At 37.4% G+C, this 22,157-nt stretch overlaps 4 protein-coding genes across 5 annotated transcripts; all 4 read left to right on the plus strand.

The window, feature by feature from the left end:
* The first annotated feature begins 364 nt into the window (after positions 1 to 364).
* Positions 365 to 2,196, plus strand: LOC126782800 (uncharacterized). Its single transcript, XM_050508118.1, has 3 exons — positions 365 to 533; positions 1,049 to 1,280; positions 1,767 to 2,196. Exons 1-3 carry the CDS (start codon positions 415 to 417, stop codon positions 2,061 to 2,063), a joined length of 648 nt encoding a protein of 215 aa, XP_050364075.1. The 5' UTR covers positions 365 to 414; the 3' UTR covers positions 2,064 to 2,196.
* Positions 2,197 to 2,316: 120 nt separating this feature from the next.
* On the plus strand, positions 2,317 to 5,689 carry LOC126782798 (putative UPF0481 protein At3g02645). Of its 2 annotated transcripts, none has more exons than XM_050508114.1 (3): positions 2,317 to 2,734; positions 3,397 to 4,742; positions 5,468 to 5,689. In XM_050508114.1, exons 2-3 carry the CDS (start codon positions 3,433 to 3,435, stop codon positions 5,553 to 5,555), a joined length of 1,398 nt encoding a protein of 465 aa, XP_050364071.1. In that variant the 5' UTR covers positions 2,317 to 2,734; positions 3,397 to 3,432; the 3' UTR covers positions 5,556 to 5,689. The 2 variants fall into 2 exon arrangements, with proteins under 2 accessions (XP_050364071.1, XP_050364072.1); XM_050508115.1 differs by lacking the exon at positions 5,468 to 5,689 and adding an exon at positions 5,335 to 5,410.
* A 23-nt stretch (positions 5,690 to 5,712) lies between these two features.
* LOC126782799 (UPF0481 protein At3g47200-like) lies at positions 5,713 to 7,865 on the plus strand. Its single transcript, XM_050508117.1, has 2 exons — positions 5,713 to 5,862; positions 6,252 to 7,865. The coding sequence occupies exon 2, from the start codon at positions 6,307 to 6,309 to the stop codon at positions 7,663 to 7,665; it is 1,359 nt and encodes a 452-aa protein (XP_050364074.1). The 5' UTR covers positions 5,713 to 5,862; positions 6,252 to 6,306; the 3' UTR covers positions 7,666 to 7,865.
* A 1,405-nt stretch (positions 7,866 to 9,270) lies between these two features.
* On the plus strand, positions 9,271 to 11,459 carry LOC126784431 (UPF0481 protein At3g47200-like). The gene is made up of 2 exons (XM_050509893.1): positions 9,271 to 9,302; positions 9,975 to 11,459. Exon 2 carries the CDS (start codon positions 10,017 to 10,019, stop codon positions 11,421 to 11,423), a length of 1,407 nt encoding a protein of 468 aa, XP_050365850.1. The 5' UTR covers positions 9,271 to 9,302; positions 9,975 to 10,016; the 3' UTR covers positions 11,424 to 11,459.
* The last annotated feature ends 10,698 nt before the right edge of the window (positions 11,460 to 22,157 follow it).

Here is a 22,157-nt window from a genome sequence, read left to right on the forward strand (position 1 = left end):
ATATCATTGGGACGAAGGATACACTCCGAACCGCGCTAGAGATGGTCGGATTCGAGCTGCAAACGTTGAATACGTTCCAATATTTTTGACTGAAAGGACAATTTTATCCCTTTGTCAATGATGCAAAAAGAATGCAACAATGTAGGGGTAAAATAGTCTTTTGTGAACATCTCCGTCCGGTCTCTGGCATGTTTTCGAGGGTTTTTGAAGCTTATCCGACAAGAAATTGAATTCATCATACCTTTGGAGGAAATGGATACGTCGGAACCGCGTCGAAGATGGTTGGATACGATATAATGTTTTGATGAAAAGACAATTGTACCCCTATTCCACGAATGCCTATAAACACAATTTTTCGTATTGCAGGTAGAGCCTTGAAATCTCAGAAGAGTCTGGATTTGAGCTAAACGAATAATGGCGACTGCTGCTGCTTCTTCGTCGTCGTCGTCGTCCAAAGGATGGATGAGCAATATTCAAACGAAGGCTGCTCGCATCTTTTTTGTCCTAATCGTTTTTCAGGTCCCACTTTTTAGGTACTTTAAAATTCTGTAGAACTATCGAAATTTTGGTTCTTATAATTGTAGCTCGCAACCTTTGAAGTCTATATGGATTGTGGTTATTGCTGGCTCTGTTTCGTGTTTCAGCATCTGGGTAGGTTGTTTTGGGTTTGTGGAATCTGGGTTGGTTTGGATCATGTTGTTAATGCTAGATTTTCCAAAAAGACTGAATCTTGATCCTTTGCTTTAGATTTAACTGGGGCTGTTTCGATCTGCAGAACATGTTTGGTTTGGCAGTTGGATCAGTAATTTGAGACTAGTAAATCAACTAAGCTCAAAGATGAGTTCTTTTTTAGTAGCAGTTGACTAGTGCATCTGTGCATTGTGTTGCTATTGTAAAGTCATGTACTTATCATTGTACTATGTTGAACCTCCATGTAGTACTGTGAATCTATCTCTTGCGTCCCTGTTTTGTTACTTTAGCTTTTCTTGAACAAATCGCAGAAGTCTTTAATGTGTATATTTTGTTTCTTCTTTGGTTATTGTCACAGAGTTCCATGCCGAGCTGGTATGTGCACCACACCATTGCATTTCACATCTTCTCAGCTGATTACGAGTGAGATCTTTCCTGTTCCGGTAGTAAAGGCTCTTCTCTACCCTGGGGCTCTGGCAAATGGCCTTGTAAAAAATATGACTGTTCCAAGTTGGGATAACTTGTTAGAAATCTATAACTTGACCAATGCAAAGGAAGCCAGTCCAGTTACTGATCTCCAGCGCTTAGAGGTTTGCGCTTTTCCACCAATTTTCCTTTTCTGTTATTTTAAAACATAAATATTCTATTTAAAGGAAGCCTATGATCTTTTTTCTTATTTAGTATCTTCCTGTTCGCTTGCTGGATTAAATTTTTGATCTTGCTAAACTCTCATCCATAAATCGTCTACTTCTAAAACCTAACTTTCTTTGCAATTGTATTGCACACTGTTAGTGTTTGAATAGGAAGCTGCGTAATGTAAACAAATAATATAAGATAGTAAGTATTCTCTTTTCATACTGACTGCAAAACGATTAAGGGAGGTGAGTACTTTACAGCAGATATGTCGGATCCAATTTCATCTCAAACTATGTGAAATTTTATCTCATGCTTCCCGTTATATTATCATGATATGTCCTGTATATCCGTATCAGGGAGTAGCAGTCTATTTAGGCTTTCTCATTTGAAAGTATCTAGCATACCAGTCATCTAATCCATGTTTTTCATTTATTCACCAGGTTCTTACAGGGAGCTACTTCTCTGTGGCTGGAGCCCTTGTAGGTGTTCTGAAATCAGGGAGGATGAGCATGTTTGGGACACTTCTGTTGATTTGGGGCCTCATCAAAGAAGGTATCCTAGGAAAGCCTGTAACAACTGATCCTACTAAAGCCGTGTATGTCTACCCAACTATGTTGCTTGCATTGATCGCCGCCTTCTCATCTGTAAAGTATGATACCAAGAAGCTTGCTAGACCTGCACCGGCTAGGCCTATTGCAAAGCCTGTTCAGAGGTCTTCAAAATCTAAGCTGAAATGAGTTGAACTGTATCCATCAAATTTTTGTGTAATGCTTTTGACAGTTGGCGGGTTCAAAACTGCATAACCTGTTCAAGATTTGTTCCGAAAAATATTGTTGTCATCTTTCTCTTCAATCACCAGTTGTTTCTGAATTTCATCTCTCATCAATACTGTAAAGTAGGATGAGGGTTGAGGAAGTGACATGAATACAACTGCACAATATTAGATACGAAAACAGTCTGTACTTCGTCATTTTGATATAACTACATATCAGAGGTCTACATGGGTTTGTTGAAAAATCATAAGAAACAACCTCAATTTTCCCACAACAAATGCCGCAAGATAGGGCATTGAGGACAACTCTGAAGAGGGTCGACAGAGTCGCAGAAGCTTGACGAAAATGAAAACAAGGTATTTCACTTGTAAGTCAGAGAGAAAGCCTTGCATTATTGGTCCTTCTAGTTTCTGTGGGGGCCTGCGATAAACTTCTAAAACTCGCCACGCGCATAGACATATCACATATCTTAAACGGGTGCAAGCAGAGCTCTGAGTTGACTTGACTTTTGACTTCTTCTCGATCACTGTGAGAAAATTTGAGGAAGGTTATCAATTTAGATCAACCTGAGATGAAATAAGCATTCTTGATTGAGCTTCTGGGCCTCCAGCGAAGTTTAAAGGCTTTAATAGCAGGTATGATTCACTTCCTTTATATCTCTGTCCTATATTTGGTGTTAATGTATAGTTCTGGTCCTTCTGGACTTCCGGTCTTTGTTTAACCTTCTCCTTTGATATGAGGCTGTTAATTTGTTCCTAATGTTTCAGTTTAGTTGGAAATTGGGCAAAGCGGTTGTGCTTCGTCTCTGTATGTTTTGATTGAAAAGCATAAGATACCTAAATGAGTTTGAATCACAAGTTCACAACCGTATCATTACATAAGATTTGTTTAATAATATGCTGCAATAATGTAGAAAAGGAATAGCTAGACACCCATTTTAGCTTTGTAGAAGACCAAAAGTTTGAGAAAATTCTGTACACGTTTTTGCTTAACTGCTTCAAAATGTGGAGGGATATAAAGAAAGTTTAAAACGAAGTAAGAAAGGCTGTTTCTGTCTGTGTTACTGTAATCCCAGAAACTTTCAGAAGGATTCAAGTGGAATGGATCTTCCACTAGTAGTGTATAAGCAAAGTAGTAAACACTTTCTGGGGCATTATTTAGACCAAAGGCCTTTGCGGTGAGAATGAAAGAGTTGCAAGTATTGAGGTCGATAATCGAGGAATTGATAAAAATAATGATAAATCTGCATTTCATGGAATTTTCGAATAACAATAATGATTTGTTGATTTTGGTGCAGTGATCGTCATTGGTCAAAAGAACACATCAGTGAAGAATGGCAGGAAACGGTGAAGCTCCAGATGACATTGAAAGCCAGCGAGCCCAGCATGTTCCATTGATAACTTCAATGAAAAAGGAGTTGGACGAGTTGCCTTTTCTGTCCCCTTTGTGTTGTATCTACAAAGTTCCTGAGCGGCTACGGCGTGTGAGTGAAAAGGCATACACACCTCAGGTTGTTTCTATAGGTCCACTTCACCACGGGAAGGAGAGCCTAAAATCAATGGAAGTGCACAAAAAGAGGTACCTGCAAGCTTTTATTGTTCGGACCAGGGTCAGCTTGGAGGATTATGTTGTGAAAATGAAGAACCAAGAAGAAAAACTGCGGAATTGTTATGCTGAAACTGTTCAGTTTACAAGTGATGAGTTTGTGAAAATCATTTTAGTGGATGCGGCGTTCATTATTGAGGTCTTATTGAGGTACTGTTTCCATGCATTGCAGGATGAGAATGATCGCATATTTAACAAACCATGGATGTTGCAGGATGTATGGCCTGACATGCGATTGCTTGAAAACCAGCTGCCATTTTTCATTCTTGAGGAACTTTATGCTAAAGTCTCTTCTAATGTTACTGAGGGAAAATCATTAATTGATCTTTCACACACTTTCTTCACAAGTTTGATGCATATAGAGGGCACAGAAGGCATTTTGGAGACCATACATTCCTCTTCTGTACATCATTTTGTTGATTTTTGTAGAGACTTATATCTACCTCCTCCACCAAAAAGGCCAACCAAAGGAAAACTTGAAACCTTAACCACACCAAGCATGACAGATCTACACCGAGCTGGAGTCAAGTTTAAGGTGAGACCGAGCAAAAATTTATTTGATTTACGATTTCAAGGAGGGACGCTTGAAATTCCAAAGTTAGCAATAAGTGATGAAATAGAGCTTACAATCAGAAATATCCTTGCCTTCGAACAATGTCATTGCCTGGAGAATATCATAAATGATTATGTTGTTGTCATGGATCGTCTTGTGAACACCCCAAAGGATGTGGAGTTGCTTGTTAAGTATGGAATTGTTGAAAATAGGCTAGGTGACAGCTTTGGAGGGTCTACTTTGATTAATAATCTTGCTGATGGGGTCATCGTCGACTCAAAAGACTTCTGTTATGCTACTCTTTGTAAAGACCTGAACCATTACTGCAGTTGGACATGGCACAAATGGAAGGCGAATTTGAGACAAAACTATTTCAACACTCCTTGGGCAGTGATTTCTTTCACTGCAGCTGTTATTCTTCTCATACTTACTCTTATACAAGCAGTATGCTCTATTGTCTCTGCTGGGCAAGATAATTCTAGAAAGTAAGTGTATCTGCTACCCTTTCTCTTTCTCCATATCGTTTCCTTTTGCTCCCAACTTTATTGAAATGTGTAAAATAGTTATGAACTGACCCGATGGTCAGTAAGAATATATACACTCTCCTGTTGGTGGTAGCTAGTGTTGTGTGAGATTGCAGGATTATGCCAGAATAGTAGAGATTTATGTTTGTAACTTTGTTGTTGCCAATAAGAAATGCCAAACCCTTGTGCATCTGCTTGGTATGTGAATAACAGTTAGGCATCATTCAGTGTCGTTTATTCATCTATATCAGCAATTATGTTCTAATATATAGAAAATTAATTAAATCATGTTTTACCTGTAATATGTATTATGTAAGCAACAATTCTGACTGGAAACTCTTATATATCGAGTCAAAATCCCACTTTACAAAGACAGTCTATTAGTCTTTTACAGTATCCAGGAGGAATCTTATCTGTTCATCACTCATTGAGTTGGTTCAAGTACTTATGGCCTCATTAACGAGGGACACTAAAAAATCTAAGCCTGTGAACCCAAATTGTGCCTACGCTGCTCTTGTTCCATATTTATGTTGAATTCCTCACTCTGTACCAGTGTACCTTCTTCTGGTTGCTTTCAAAGCAGAGGAAAAGGCAGAGCTGCTATTTGCCAATAATTATACGGGAAGTTATGTATATTATGCACTTTGAAACAATTTTTAATTATGTTGGAAAATATATTGTGGCAGACTGACAGTATGTTGCTGCTGGTATGTGTGGTTTATCTTTGCTTCCAACTTGCAACTGGATATAAACTCCTACATAAATACAAGTTAGTGTCAACTTCAGTCTCTAGATGGCCATGTTCTGCCACTATATTCCCATCCCGCATATTTGGACTTGTCAACTTGATGGATTATCAATTAAGTCGACCATGAGTCTACAAAGGAAGTCTTCTGCATATAACCTTATCCTCCCATCCTGCAATAAAGGACCGGGATGCAAGCATTCTACTGCAATAAATCGCTCAGGGAAACACACAAACATTTATAACAAGAAATCTTTTTAGTATGTGATAATCAGTCCTTGTATGAGAAAGCTTCCATTTCCTATATCAGGGGAGCAAGCAATTTGTACATACCAGGTGCGAACTCACTTCCTTAGTTTACTGTGGTTGCAGTTATTTATTGTTTTCTTGGAGGCATTTTCCAATTAGACACATGGCATCTACTCTAAATGATGGATTATATGCACTATCTGCAATATATATTTTTTTCAAATTCACTGATATGAATTGGGCTACTGGTATTGTCAGATGTGAATCATACGACTATTACATAGTTTTCCAATCTAGAATATTCCAATAATTTTGTATACATTTAAGTATATTTCACAAAGAATACAAACTCCATCTGCAGTGAAAAATGTAAGTTTTTTCAAGAACTGAAATGGGAATATGTAGTATATTTTTGTATTGAAGTGGCATCTTGAAATGCTAATGATTACTTTCTTGATTGTGATCCATAATTCCAGTAATCACCACCGCATTGTCATCCATCTGATACAATAACAATACATCGAGAGGAAAATGACAGCTGAAAGCCTTTGTCAAGCTTCAAATGGCATTGAACAGTACCCAAACATTCGTCCATTAGCAGATTCAATGAGAAAGGTGTTGGATAACTTGTTTCCATTATCTCATTCCTGTTGCATCTGTAGGGTTCCTAAGCGGATAAGTCATGCAAGTGAAAAGGCCTATACACCTCAGGTAGTCTCTATTGGTCCACTTCACCATGGGAAAGAAGGCTTAAAAGCAATGGAAGAGCTCAAACATAGGTATCTGAAAGAATTTCTGCATCGTCATCAAACTGTCACAAGCTTGGAAGATTGTATTATGAAAGTGAAGGTAGAAGAACAATTGCTGCGTAGTTGTTATGCGGAGACCATTGAGTATGATAGTGATGAGTTTGTAAGAATTATCCTAGTGGATGCTATATTCATCATTGAGGTCTTATTGAGGTACAATTATGAGAATCTGCAGACTGAAAATGACCACATATTCAGAAAACCAAGGATGTTGGGGGATGTATGGCCTGACTTGCGGATGCTTGAAAATCAGCTGCCATTTTTCATACTTGAAAAACTTTTCAATGTTGTTGCTACAGAGGAGTATTCGATCATCAATATCTCACACAATTTCTTCAAGACTCTAATGCATATAGAGGAAATGGAAGACACTTTGCTGAGAATAAGATCTTCTCCGGTGGAACATTTGGTTGATTTCGTTTGGAAGTTATACCCGCTGCCACCATCACGACCGGCAACCTCGCATAGGCCATTGATACCAGTGGAAGGACTAGAAAGCTCGCATAGAGGGAAAAATGAAACTCTAGCTACACTCGACATGAAAGAGCTATATTTCGCAGGAGTCAAGTTTAAGGTGGGATCTAGCAAAAATATTTTTGACATTGGATTCAAAGATGGGACCTTGGAAATCCCAAAGATAACCATAAGTGATCAATCAGAAGTTAACCTCACAAATCTTCTGGTATTTGAACAAAGCCAATGCAAGAAGACAGATAATTACATAAATGATTATGTTGGCTTCTTAAACATTCTTGTCAACACTCCAAAGGATGTGGCTTTGCTAGTTGAGTATGACATTTTTGAGAATAAGCTTGGGGACTTTAAAAAAGGGTGTACAATGATTAAGAACCTTGGTGATAGGGTTAATATTGTGGCCTCCAAATTCTATTATGCAGATCTTTGTGAAGAGTTGAATAAGCACTGCAGTAGGTCATGGCACATATGGAAGGCAAATTTGAAGCATGATTATTTGAACACACCTTGGTCGACCCTTTCTGTCATTGCAGCTGTAGTTCTCCTCATACTCACTCTCATACAGACAGTGTGCTCCATTATTGGTGTTCGTCAAACTCATCAGTAAGTTGGTTTCTTCCTACCCTTTAACATTTCACATCATCTCCATGCCACCATACATGCTTTGTACTAGCGTAAAGGTATGAGATCTAGTCCCTGAGGGAGTTCTACAGTTGGTTCACCAACTGAAATGTAGTGTTTATCAGGAGACTACCAATGTAAGTTGTGTAACAGAAAGATTATTAGGAATACTTTTCCACCCTATTATCCAACATTTCAATTAAGTTTACAAATTCTGTTTTTTTTTAATTCAATCATGCTGATTAAATGCAACTCAGATCACAACCAAAGTTCGAAAAAACGCTAGGCGGTATACAGACGGATAGATACCTCCTAACGCCTAGATGGTTAGGCGGATTCAAATTATTAAATATTTATTTATTTGTATACATGTATTTAAACTATTTATATGATTAAAAATATATAATAATGCTCAATCTTAATTTTCAAAATAATCTATACTCAAAATAACTCAAGTCCAAAGTCCATGCAAAAATATTAGAACAAAATCTAAATGATAAAACAAATGTAATACTAAATCTTAATTTCTTCTTCTCTAAATCATTTCCTAACTCTTATGATACCGAACTCAAACTCAATATCTATTTCTATTTCCTCATCTTCCGTGTCATCATCTGAAATAAAATCTTCATTATGAAGTTCTTTTACTTCCACTGCGTTTTAATATATATATATATATATTTTTAATTCCACCGTTTTTTACCACCATACACAGCCGTGGACCGCCTAGGTGGCCGTCAAATCCCTTGAACCCCATGGATGGCCGAATAAGCAAAAGGCGTGGTAGTGACCCGCCTCCTAGCGCCTAGGCGATCTAGACGGCCGCTTTTTAGAACATTGATCACAACCGATCAACATAATTTGGGGTCTATCAGTCTATGTAAATGAAATTCTGCCGCCTACGTATAAGATTTAGCATTGGTCAACAATATGGACGAAATTCCCAGAAACAGAGAAACTAGAGGCAATCGATAACCAAAATGCAAAGACTACAAAGTTCTGAAATAAAGATGATGCACATTTTGTTGACACTATCTAATAATCTAAATTATGTAAATCAGCTCCTGAGATGGAGCTGACTGGAGTATAGCTATCACATCACAGTCACATCAGTGATGAGGACGAATGCTCTGGCTTTGTAGTTATCCGACTTTTTACACATCAAATTTCTTGAACCACAAGTTTCATAAGTTTCATGGTCAGATATGTTTCAATTCATATGTGAATTAGTATTAGGCTAATAGCTCCTGACATAAGCTGACACTAACCGAAGCTTTTATACACAACAACGTGTCTAAAAACACGATATTAGAGAACAAATGTGTCCCTGTTATATAAGTTGCTGGCTCATGTAATGTTGGAGAAACAACCTCCAGATTTACACAGAACCTTGGTTGGTAGAAGCTTCAATGAAGAACACAGACACGTACAGGAATCTTTTACGTAATCTTAGATTTTGTTTTGGGCTCAAAATGTCAATGACGTGCGTAAACATATTAAAGAGAAAAGGCGTGGAAGTTGTGGCCTAACGTCTTGATCGAAAGCTTATAAATAGCCCATCATTTGGCTACTGTTGAGAAAAGCTGGTTGATCTGAGTTGAGGCGTCTACAAAAGCATTGCAGGTTCGAATTCGCTCTCTTCTCTTAGCCTTTCTTTGTTCTCCTGATTCATTTTGTTTATTGGTTCATCATATGCATGTCTGTATATACAAGTATACAACGACTTGAAGAGTTGAAGGTTTCAGAGTAGCACTTGTACCCTTTTTCTGGCATATATAATTCTCTCTATTGGCCTTCATGCATGTTCTATGCACGGATTCCGCCACCCAGGGAAAATATGTACTGCAGTTCATATAAGTAATTGTGTGATTGTATGAACTAGAACCATAAGATATATTGTATCAACACGTATTCCCCATATTTTCTGATAATAGATCATGATTGTATGATTAAGGTTGCTTTCTAGCTTGGTCCCAATTCTGATTTAATAAAATTGTTCTCGTGTCTTCCCAAAAAAAAAATTGATTAAGATGATGTGATGGAACATGAAATATAAATAATTTAGTAATTAATTAGGTGCATATATTGCAAGAGTTTTCTGTGCTTGGTCTCCTATAAATAAAAAATAGACGCCGTTAGAGGTCTGCAAACTGCCAAACTGCATCATTGCAAAAACTTTAGAATTTCTCAACCATCTAATGAAGTTTATCTGGCACATATTCTCTTATGTGTTTTGATTTCAATTGGAGCATCTTGGATCTTATCTGATGAATGCTTTTTTGATTGTGGGTTCAGTGATCATCAATCTATTGACAACCATTCTTCAAGAGGAGCAAAATGGAATCTGAGAGCAGCTACGACGAAGTTCCACATGACATAGAAAATCCAAACACTTCATTACTGACTTCAATGAGAAGTATGCTGTATAACTTGTCTCCTCTATCCTCTTCTTGCTGTATCTGCCGAGTTCCTAAGCGCCTTCGGCGTGTTAGTGAAATGGCTTACACACCTCAAGTAGTCTCTATAGGCCCCCTTCACCATGGAAAGGAAGGACTAAAGCCTATGGAAGAGCACAAAAATAGATACCTCCATGATTTTCTAGTCCGAACCAATCTAAGCATGGAGCATTACATAAACAAGATAAGGGCAAGAGAAGCAGAATTGCGTGGTTGTTATGCAGAAACCATTCAGTTCAACAGTGATGAATTTGTAAGAATTGTCCTAGTGGATGCTGCTTTCATCATTGAGGTCTTGTTGAGGTACCATTTCCATGAGCTGCAGGATGAGAATGATCGCATTTTCAAGAAACCTAGGATGTTTGAGGATGTATGGCCTGATATGAGAATGCTTGAAAATCAGCTTCCATTCTTTATCCTTAAGGATCTTTTTGACCCTGAAAGGATTCAAATACCTTATAAGGAGGAGAAGCTCTCCATAATCAACCTTTCTTACACTTTCTTCAGAGCTCTAATGAACATAGAGGATCTAGAAGACACTTTGGAAACAATAAGTTCATCTACAATAGACCATTTTGTTGATTTTGTCAGAAAATTGTATCCACCACCACCACCAAAGGAAGCACAAGCTCGAGTGCATTCCAAACCTCCAATAGGTGCCAGCATGAGACAGCTATCTATACCAGAAGTACCACAAGCTCGAGGGCATACTGAAACTCCTACACCACCAAGCATGACTGAACTATACAAGGCTGGAGTCAAGTTTAAGGTGGGATCAGGAAAAAACATGTTTGACATACGATTCAAAGATGGGACCTTGCAAATTCCAAAGATAACATTTAGTGATCAATCAGAGGTAAATCTCACAAATCTCCTGGTGTTTGAACAAAGCCAATGCAAGGAAACTGAGAATTACATAAACGATTACATTGGCATCTTGAACATTCTTGTCAACACCCCAGAGGATGTGACATTGCTTGTGAAGAATGCAATCTTAGTGAACAAGTTAGGTGACAGCAAGAAAGGGTGTACTATGATTAAGAATATGGGAGACGGGGTCAATATTGTGGACTACAGCAAGTTCCATTTCGCTCCACTCTGCGAAAAACTGAACGAGCATTGCACAAAGTCGAGGCACAAATGGCAGGCAATTTTGAGGCAAAATTATTTCAACACGCCTTGCAAAACTATTTCAGTCATTGCAGCTGCTTGTATAATCATATTCACTCTCATACAGACAGTGTGCTCTGTTATATCTGTTATTCATGATGATCATTCTCGCCGATGAGATCTCATTATTCTCATACAGATAGCTAGCTCAGTGGTAAATTAAGTCTATTGAAAAGTTTGTTTGTAAATTAAAAGGTCGGTTATATACAATTGTAATAATACAAAAAAGATTCCTAATATCTGTATAATGTTATAAAATGAAGTAAAAGAGATCGAGAAAAGAGATGATTGACACAGAGAATAAATTGTGTATTATTGAGTAAAGAACTCTCTTTTATATAAAGATGAGATTATGATATAAATTACAGTAATACTCTAGTAGACTAATTATAATAATGCCTACTAATAATAACTATTTACAACACTCTCTCTTAGGTATTTTTCGTCATTAGTCTTCTCTGATGTGTGTGGTCCACTGTTGTCTCATCAAAAGCATTGCCAGGAAATAAAAACTCAGTGGGATAAAAACAATCATGGTCGAAGAAGAAAAATAGTACAACGCACATGTAGAGATGACAAACAAGACCTCTAATTATTGTAAAGTAGTTTTAATAGGACCATAAGCTATGCATTTGTGGGAGATAAATGCATAATATATAGTTGTCACACCAAAACCTTTCCCGGTAAACCCAATGGAAAAAACCCGTAATCGAAGGGAAAAAAATGAGCAAATGCATATTTATATTTCAATTAAATTTATGCATGTAATTTGATTGATGAATCCAAAATTTATCCTACACTTTGCTCGAACTCCAAGTCGATATAATCATTTGATATCCTAAGACTTTTCAATAAAATTCTGACCTTACGTGCTTTGTGATTTTCTTGATATATTTTGGAGTATCAGTTAATTCTATGTCATCATTAGACAAACACAATTAGCAAACCCAAAATATATTTTCTAATAAAAGTGCATAGACATAGCTTCTTATTCAAATATTCTATCCCGAGCATATTCTGTGGTCAATAACTATTTGCATCGTGTATCATAAGTTCTTCATGAACTTTCATTTGTATCTATGTATTATAATCCCCATAGAGATAAAATATGACTACGTTCATATGTTGCATAATTAGTTTTTCAAAAAACTACCAACTGATAAAGTAGCAGAACATTATGATGTCTATTACGGGAAAATATGTTTCCTCGTAACTAATCATAGGGCGTTGAGAAAATTCTTGCCCCACTATCCGAGACTTGTTTATCAGTATCTTATTTTTCTCACCACGCTTCCTTATAAGTACCCATTTAAGTTCTACAGGTATAAAATGGGAAGGTGTACGGACAACAGGCCAAAACCCCCTTTCTCTTAGTTAATTATTATAACTAGACCTGGATTGTTTTTTGTTTCCTATTTACCAGTTATCTCTTTGTTGACATTCATCAAAAGAGTAAGATTCGACATCATCACTTTGTTATGGTTTCAATGGCCACCACAAATATATACACTCATTGATGATAATCTCATTCCAATACCAATCTCACATAATTTATCAAGAATTTTCAACTCTTGTGAGTGGGTTTAAATGTTGGAGTGTCCCCCAACATCGTCTCTTCTAAGATGGACCCATAATCCGGATTTATCTCGTGAGATGAGTTGGTTTGAGATTGCGATGTTAAAGAGATTCATTTTGTGTCAAATTTACACTCTTATGGGGGTAAGAACCATTCGAACCAAGGACTGAAATATTCATAATTTTCTCGATATTTCTGCGAAAGTTTCAGTATATGGATATATTTTATACATACCAAACATTTTTCGATGGAAATTTTCGAAATTTCCCGATATTTTCATAATATCGCCACGTGTCAGGCAACTTAAAAAAAATAAAAAATCACTGATTAAGAGAATCGAACCTCCGATCCATCCTTTTGTAAGCACAAAGTTATAGTCAACTCTATTACACTAACTTATTGTTATATATGGCTCTTTTTATTATATATTGCATTCAATGTCTCAACATTCCCTTAAATTGAAATAAAACCGAGCTAGTTGTTGAGGGGAATCGAACCCTTTTGGTCTATGAAGAAGCAATGATGGACCTTACTCTTAAGGGGGAAATTCAACATGCTTTATCCACCATATTTATTCTCTAATGAGATGCAATCAAGCGAAAACATATGGATAAAATCTAATGCACAATCTTCACAAAACTATGGTTATAGCCAAAGTCAAGAAATGTTTGATCCGAACGGGAACTACCAGTATCATAACCCATAGTCAATCACCCACGACCCTTATGTTGGCATATAAGTCATCATTATATGCAAAATTATAAAGGGACGGTATCATCTAATGACTATTCTTCACAATACACTCAGGGTTTTACTCAAGGACATGATGAAGATAGTGAAAATTGTGTATCTCATATATCCTTATGTGGTTCTAAACCACTCATGTAATTTCATGTTTTATATATCATATGTAAATAAAGCGTGATTATCTAGTCTCACTTTGGGTAAATAAATAAATAAATAAATATATATATATTAAGTAGATTTTTAATAATGTCGACGATTATTTCACCTAAAATTACTATAACTCACTATAAACTAATAGTTATATGTAATAATTTCTTATAACATATAGTAGATAATTGATCAAATAAACATTTCTCAAAGTTTCATTCAAATTTTCCATGTTTTTATATAAATTTCCATCAATTTACTTAATTATTTTTTTAAATCTAAATTTCTAATTTTCAAATCCTCGATATTTCCGTTCTCACCGAAAAGTTTAGTCCTTGATTCAAACCTTATGATCAACCACTCTTTTGGGCAGGGACATAAGACTGGTTAGCCGTCATGGACATACATCATCCTACTGGGACATTTTATCATTGCAAGCACATTTGTAGCAAGTATATGATCTCATCACTTTAGATAGATCAGATGAAGCATGCGTCAGACATATTTTGTGCACCACTATGTATCTAGAATTATTTGCACTTCCATATTACATGTGCGATTTTGGGAATCAAGATGAGACATTGTGGCGACGTTTCACTCATGCCGTTCATCAGGAACCGTGACGTTCTTATCTTCCCCTAACAGCGGGAAGACTATCTCTTTATGGTGACACTTCGCAAATACATCATTAGAGAGACGCCTGTCAAGGGCTCTAAAGAGCACATAATGGATGCAATTTATAATCGACATGTATGTCCAACCTTTGTTGAGGACCCAATTTTATACATTGTGGCGGCACAATTGGCACTGTAACGACAAACCCAAATATGCGTAAGTACGAAACATCATATTAATACCCAGTCACCAGCTGTAACGCAATGATATGGTAGTAGTGGGCCTCAATTGGACCAACATTGATGCATGCAATATTGCATAATCCCACGTAGAAATTAGAAACTTAGTGCGCACAACCAATATTCTATATACGAGACCATCGTGGGTGTGAACATAGAAAATATATATTTAACATCAATTTCAAGGGACATACAATAATTATCGAATGACTTTGATGTAAACTTTTCAATATTATCAAGCCTTCATGATTTTATGGGATAATCCGATTGGTGAATCCTGAATTTCATGATCAGTGTGAAAGTTTAGCAGTGGCAACTATTCTAGTGGACAATATGTACTGTAACATGTGATCACTTTGTCGATGTGTCAACCAAAATTATATAACTGGTATGTGTTTTGGTTGGATATGTCCACAATTTTTTTCTCCCATTATGTGCGGTATTAGGTAGTGTATATACTATTCTTGCATATGATGGTCTAGTATTCGTAATGAGCAAACTCGACATATTTTGAAATTAATGGAAATACCCTTATTTAGAAGGGGATGCTTGTGTGATAGATTGAGGATATGACCTATCACATTTATACATGGGAGTCTCAAATGTGGATGTCATAGTGAGAATTTGCTCGAATCAATTAGCTTCTAGCTACCGGATAATTTATATTAGTCCAATGTATGCTTCTGGTCATACACTTGGAGTATGCAAAGATAATTTACTCATTTTCTTTAATAGTTTCAACATGATAAATATTAGTTCGAATATATTTAATACTTAATAACGTTCTTCTGAAATGTAAAGATATTATGTCTCCTAAATGACAAGTTCACTATCATTAGACAACATAAAGGGGAGTATTTTCATGACTCTCAAATTCAATTGACCAGATATGATTGTCATAGAGGTATGAGTAAGAATATTCCTCAGTGTCTACTCATCCATTTAAATCAATGGAGCACATGCATAATGTAGTTTATTGAATTAAATATAATTGAACATAACTATAACCTCATAAATCACAATATATAATTAGAAGATTACATTCGTAATAATCGTGGTGTAAATGTTAATCATACTCATGTTGAAATAATCTTTTAGTGAAATTAATATTTCGAGTTTTGCGACTAGCATAATACTCTTTTGTTTACATATTTGCACATCAGGTGTGAACAATAATCAAAATCTTAATGTCGATAATACATATGAATTATAATTTGAATTTTATGGGCAACAAGCTCGTTCAACATCACTGCTTAGTCTTATTTCTGGCAATTAAATTACCGAATTCATGTAGTTTCTTCTAAAAACTTACAATTGGTATTTAAAAATAAATAATCGAGGTAAGTGCTTTTAAGCAATAATTCATAAGTAACTAATGACAAATTTAAGTTCTATATCATAGTATGAAAAAAAATTTAAACATGTACAATCTACTGGTGAACAAGTGAAGGAAACTTCAAGTTTCTTAAATGACTTTATCATAACTACAAGATTGATTTATGTATGTACGAACTACGTACATATGCGTTTATGAACTATCGATTCAAACTATATATTGTAATCAAATCAATAATTTTTATTTGATTCTGCTGGATCGAAAAGTAAGTCGGCTTAACAACGAGACATTAATGCCTACATGGCTTAGTTTGTGAATTCGTGACTCAGACTTTCATGCATGAGTTAAAGCGTTTTCAATTCATCTTTTACCTGGAATACATAACAAACTGCTGGTTTTAGGAGGGTATGTCCAACATAATGAAAATGGGACTACTGGGCTCGGAATAATACGTACACTAATAAAAAGAGTTATTAGTCACCTCTTTCGGTAACTTCAACTGAATACGACCATGTAGAAGATCAGGAGGTGGAGTGAGGGTCGCTTAAGTACACAACCTCATCGGCTTAGATATCGCATCTGATTGGATGAGTCTAGTTTAAGAACATTCATAAGTATTGTCATGGCGACTAATTGGGAGCTTTTATGCTAGCCTTATAGCTTGAGTCTGAGCTTCTGGCTCAATTTAATTAATTCAATTTTGAATCTTTTTAGAGCTTTTGACACAACCACATTTAATATTACTAATATAACATAAATAAAGTTTATGTTATCAAACCACAACAAATGCGAATCAATGCAAATATAATAATCAATGAAATCGAAATAAAATAAATTAATATTGGTATTTATTGAGCTAATAAATGAATCAATCGACAATTACGTGCATAGTTAATTTCTTTCGCATTGTTGATTGCTTCCGGAATGCTCGTTACATATTCATAAATTCATAATTAATTGAAATAAAACCATTCCAATTTGAATTTGATAACCGACATTATATAAATATTAATAGTATAACTTACCAAATAAATATCATATGTAAATAAGGGAATGACTTCAAGTCACATTAATGCTTATGACATTTACATTTGAATTTAATAGTCTAAATGCTTATGGCATAAGAATTATGTAACGCTTGCATAATTAAAACCCACAATGCATCTGACATAACGTGTAATAACCTGATTTTTCGGAACAATGTTTGGTTTAATTTAAATTCTATAAAGTTGTGAAATTCATTTAAAGTGAAATTTAGTTGGTTGCGACATTACGAAACAAGAACGGAAACGTTCTAGTAATGTTTATTTAGAAAAATGTTACGTTTTCGTGACGTGAATGTCGACTTTTATTTTGTCGCTCGTTTGCGGAAACTTCCTTCACGAAAGTTGTAGAGATCGTCGATACGCGTTGACACATCACGTGTTCGAATCGGACGTCGGACGTGAAAGTTATTAATGTCGGAAGTTAGTTTCCGATTTTAAAAATGAGTATATAAATGAATTTTATCAGTTTAGGGTTTCCAAAATTGGAAACCCCTCACTCTCTCTCTCTCTCTCTCTCTCTCTCTCTCTCTCTCTCTTCACCCCGCGCGCCTCTCTCTCTCTTTTCCTCTCTCCCTCCCCGATCTCACTCCCTCACCGACGATCTCCATCACCGGTCGTCCGTGAACCACACCGCCGGCACAGCGAGCATCGCGCGGCCCCCCGAAGTCGAACCCGAGGTCGACGCACCGTCTCTCGCCGTCGTGGAGCCTTGCCGCACTTCACCGAGGCCAGATCGACTGGTCCAAGCACTCCGGCGACTCTCCGGTGCTCCCACGATGTGAATGAGGTAAGGGTTGTGCAATTGAATGGGTTGTGATGTTGTTGAATTGATTTTGGAAGTTTTTGTGGAGAATCGGAGGAGATTGAAGTTGTAGGAGATGCCGCCGCCTTAGGCGGCGCGTGTGGTAGCATGGAGGAGGCTAGGGGCGGTGTGAGGCCGTGGGAAGGTAGAGGGGGAGGAGAGGAAGGTTTTGGGGGCGGCGGTGGCGTGCTACACGCCAGCCTTAGGCTCGGCGCGTGTGCCCCACGCGCTGTCACAATGAGTGGCGCGTGTACCCCACGCGCCGCCTGCGGCGGCGCGTGAACAGTGTTTCTGAAGGGTAAATTTGTAATTTATTTTTATGTGCGGTAAATGTAAAAGTGATTTACGTATAGTAAATATAAAATTATTTTACATACGGTAAATGTAAATGTAAATTACATTAAGTAAATGTAAAAAGTAATTTCAGAAGGATAAATCAGTAATTAATATTTACTGAGACAGTATTTACATTTGAATAGTATTCATACGTACAAGAATACGTAAACAGTATGTATATGTACATGGATACGTAATTGATGTGTATTTATACAGAAATACGTGAATAGTAAATACGTGAACAGTACTTTCGTGAAACCAGAAATTGATGAATAGTAACTTATTATTACTGTTTCGGCATTTAAGGTTTACAAAACGATTCTAAATTCTTTTCTTATCTTTTCATGGTGATCCATAAATCGAGGAAAAGAATTACCTTCGGAAATTGTGGAATTACGCTCGAGTTAATAAGATGAGTAAAATCTCACTTAATTACGAATCTACCCTTGCGGTGATTCAAAATTATGCAAAAGTTTAAAGAGTGAAATATGACATGTATTTAATATAGTGGAATATATATATTCGTATTAATGGTAAATAAATACATATATATAGTTTGCTATATAATTTACTTTCATGATTTCGTTGTGAATATATGTCATTTTGACGATGAGATTATATATTGAGCATGTCGATATAATTGTACAATATGAGGCGATGATTATTGTATGTGGTTTTAACATGGAGTTTGTTAAAACGTTTTTTCTTCAAACGTGTTGATGTCTTCAGACAAGTTTTTGTCTTCGGACGTGTTTATGTCTTCGGACCAGTTTGGCATGTCGGAACCTAGCCTTTGGCCGGGCGAAAGTTACGATACAGTTAGAGCTCTAGTCTGTCTGCCGGAGTACTGCATGTGAGGTAACATATGGGTTATCGGCTCATGAGTAGTCATATTTTTGGATGTTGGGTGGCAGGAGGTTGCCCAATGTCGGCGGTGTACTACATGAGGGGTAACGGAGATGTACCGGCGCTCATGAGTACCCGTGTTATAAATGCATTGGGTAAACAGAGGGGTTGCCCAATTTCTCATGAGCACTTTCATTTTATTATTTACGGACAACCAGATGGGCCGTCCATTGACTCATGAGTGCATTTATAATTTATGTTTTTGTGGATTTTTGTATATGGTGACATACGAGTTTTATTTATGTTTTACTCATACGAGCTGTAAAGCTTACCGGGTTTGTGTTTACAATCCCGGTGCACCAATACGATGGTGTAGGGGATAACTCCGCAGGTGCGGATTAACGGAAAGTGACGGACCGCTCAGAGGATTTGAAGTTATTATTATCAACTTGTGGTGAGGATTTATTTGTGGATTTTTGTGAGAACTTGTGAGGACTATTACATTTCCATTTGATGTAATGTTGAATTATAAATTTGGTTTGTAATAATTGGTCCTCTAGGGAGTATCGTGATGATACTTCGATGATTCACCTTATTCTGAAATTTCATGTTGATATCTGTTGGATCTATTTTGTTGAATTCGAGACTTCACATATATTGATTAAGTGTTTCATTGTTTGAAGGTGATGAATTCAGATAAGGGCCGAGGACGGGCGAGAGGCCGAGGTCGAGGTAGGGCCGTAGGCCGAGTCCGCAACGTGGAGAACCTTTATGAGGAGGCTGCTCCACAGGAAGAACAGGTTGAGCCTGCTACTGATGTTAGAGATGATGGTTGAGTGCTAAAGCTGATCAAGGATATCAGTGGACTGTCAACGCCATCCTTTCATGGAGGACTAGATCATATGGTAGCTGACCATTGGATCGAGGGTATGGAGACTTATTTTGAGATGATAGAGTGCTCAGAGATAGAGAAGAGAAAGATAGCTACATTCTTTCTAAAAGATGATGCTCTAGACTGGTGGAAGAGCATGAGACAGACAGTGGATGCGTCTACATTCACATGGGATGGTTTCACGACTCTTTTCCGAGAAAAGTACTTTCCAGCCTCAGTACAGGAGAACTTAGAGCTTGAGTTTCTTGCGCTGGTACAGGGAGATATGACCGTTAGAGAGTATGATGCTCGTTTTTCGCAGCTGTACCGGTATGTCAGGCCTATGGGTGCGACCTCCTTAGCTCAGAAGTATCTACGAGGGATGAAACAGGAGTACAAGAACATCATGTCAGCTCTTTGTCTATCTATCAAGGAGTTGATGTTTGAGAGTGCCATGAGCTTGGAACATGCAGATAAGATTCGAGCAGGAGATGTGGGAGGTAGAGATGCAAAGGGAAAAAGCACGGCAATCTGTTCAGGCAGCGAGCACTCAGGGCCGACGGGTAGGTCATGGAAGAGGCCAAGACCCTATTACTAGATTCCGGCAAAGGCAGCATCTCCATCTATTAGGACTGCACCAGTTAGACCATTGGCATCAGTGAGGTGTTTTGTCTGCAATGAAATGGGGCACTATGCCACAACATGTCTGAAACCGAAGAGAGCAAGCTACTACAGGTACGGGCAAGTGGGACACATGGCTAGAGATTGTACCCGACCCCTTCAGGGTAGAAGGAACGTCCGCAGAGACAGCCACCAGCTGGTCAAGCTAGGGGGTTTGCAGTGGGTCAGCGAGACACATGAGTGGAAGGTACATTATCACTTTTTGACTACCTTGCTAGAGTACTGTTTGATACGGGAGCATCACATTCATTTATTGCTAGTTCAGTAGTAGAGATGCTAGGATTAATTCCTACACCTCTTGGGAACGCTTTATGTGTCACTTCATCCCTTAGAGTGTCCCTTTAGTTAGAGACAATCTGCAAGGCTTGTCCGATTGTGATTGGAAGTAGAGAGTTCTCTGCTTCGTTGATTGTGATTCCAGACCACACTTATGATGTGATCTTGGGAATTGACTGGTTGAGACCGCAACATGCGGTGATTGATTGTTTTGACATGATGGTGTCCTTTCATAGACCTGGGGAGCCAGTGTTTCATTATCGTTACCTCAAGTCAGTTAATGCCATGAGATTAGGAGTTTTGGCACATGTGGAATCGGTGGATCAGAAAGTAATTATTGCAGACAATGTGGTAGTATCTGAGTATAGTGAGGTGTTCCAAGAGATACCAGGGCTACCTCCTCGAAGAGTAGTAGATTTCTGCATTGATGTAGTGTCTGGTACGGTACCTGTGTCAAAGGCACCCTATAGAATGGGGCAAAACGAACTCAAGGAGTTGAAAGTGCAGATCGTGAATAGTAACCCCGTGAACAATAATTTCGTAAAACCAAAAATTTCTTAACAGTAACTTATTATTACTGTTTCGGCATTTAAGGTTTACGAAACGATTCTAAATTCTTTTCTTATCTTTTCAAGGTGATCGATAAATCGAGGAAAGGAATTACCTTCAGAAATTGTGGAATTACGCTCGAGTTAATAAGGTGAGTAAAATCTCACTTAATTACGAATCTACCCTTGCGGTGATTCAAAATTATGCAAAAGTTTAAAGAGTGAAATATGACATGTATTTAATATAGTGGAATATATATATTCGTATTAATGGTAAATAAATACATATATATAGTTTGCTATATAATTTACTGTCATGATTTCGTTGTGAATATATGTCATTTTGACGATGAGATTATATATTGAGCATGGCGATATAATTGTACAATATGAGGCGATGATTATTTTATGTGGTTTTAACATGGAGTTTGTTGAAACGTTTTGTCTTCGGACGTGTTGATGTCTTCAGATGAGTTGTTGTCTTCGGACGTGTTTATGTCTTCGGACCAGTTTTCGGACGTGTTTGGCATGTCGGAACCTACCCTTTGGCCGGACGAAAGTTACGATACAGTTAGAACTCTAGTCTGTCTGCCGGAGTACTGCATGTGAGGTAACATATGGGTTATCGGCTCATGAGTAGTCATATTTTTGGATGTTGGGTGGCAGGAGGTTGCCCAATGTCGGCGGTGTACTACATGAGGGGTAACAGAGATGTACCGGCGCTCATGAGTACCCGTGTTATAAATGCATTGGGTAAACGGAGGGGTTGCCCAATTTCTCATGAGC

This window comes from Argentina anserina, chromosome 2 (genome assembly GCF_933775445.1).
Source record: "Argentina anserina chromosome 2, drPotAnse1.1, whole genome shotgun sequence".
NCBI classification, from domain to species: Eukaryota; Viridiplantae; Streptophyta; class Magnoliopsida; order Rosales; family Rosaceae; genus Argentina; species Argentina anserina.

Coding starts and splice junctions, on each gene's coding strand:
- LOC126782799 (XM_050508117.1), top strand. CDS start 6,307: ATGACAGCTGAAAGCCTTTGTCAAGCTTCAAATGGCATTGAACAGTAC.
- LOC126782798 (XM_050508114.1), top strand. CDS start 3,433: ATGGCAGGAAACGGTGAAGCTCCAGATGACATTGAAAGCCAGCGAGCC. Junction 4,743..5,467: donor GGGCAAGATAATTCTAGAAA/GTAAGTGTATCT, acceptor ATATTGTGGCAG/ACTGACAGTATGTTGCTGCT.
- LOC126784431 (XM_050509893.1), top strand. CDS start 10,017: ATGGAATCTGAGAGCAGCTACGACGAAGTTCCACATGACATAGAAAAT.
- LOC126782800 (XM_050508118.1), top strand. CDS start 415: ATGGCGACTGCTGCTGCTTCTTCGTCGTCGTCGTCGTCCAAAGGATGG. Junction 534..1,048: donor TTTCAGGTCCCACTTTTTAG/GTACTTTAAAAT, acceptor TTATTGTCACAG/AGTTCCATGCCGAGCTGGTA. Junction 1,281..1,766: donor CTGATCTCCAGCGCTTAGAG/GTTTGCGCTTTT, acceptor TTTATTCACCAG/GTTCTTACAGGGAGCTACTT.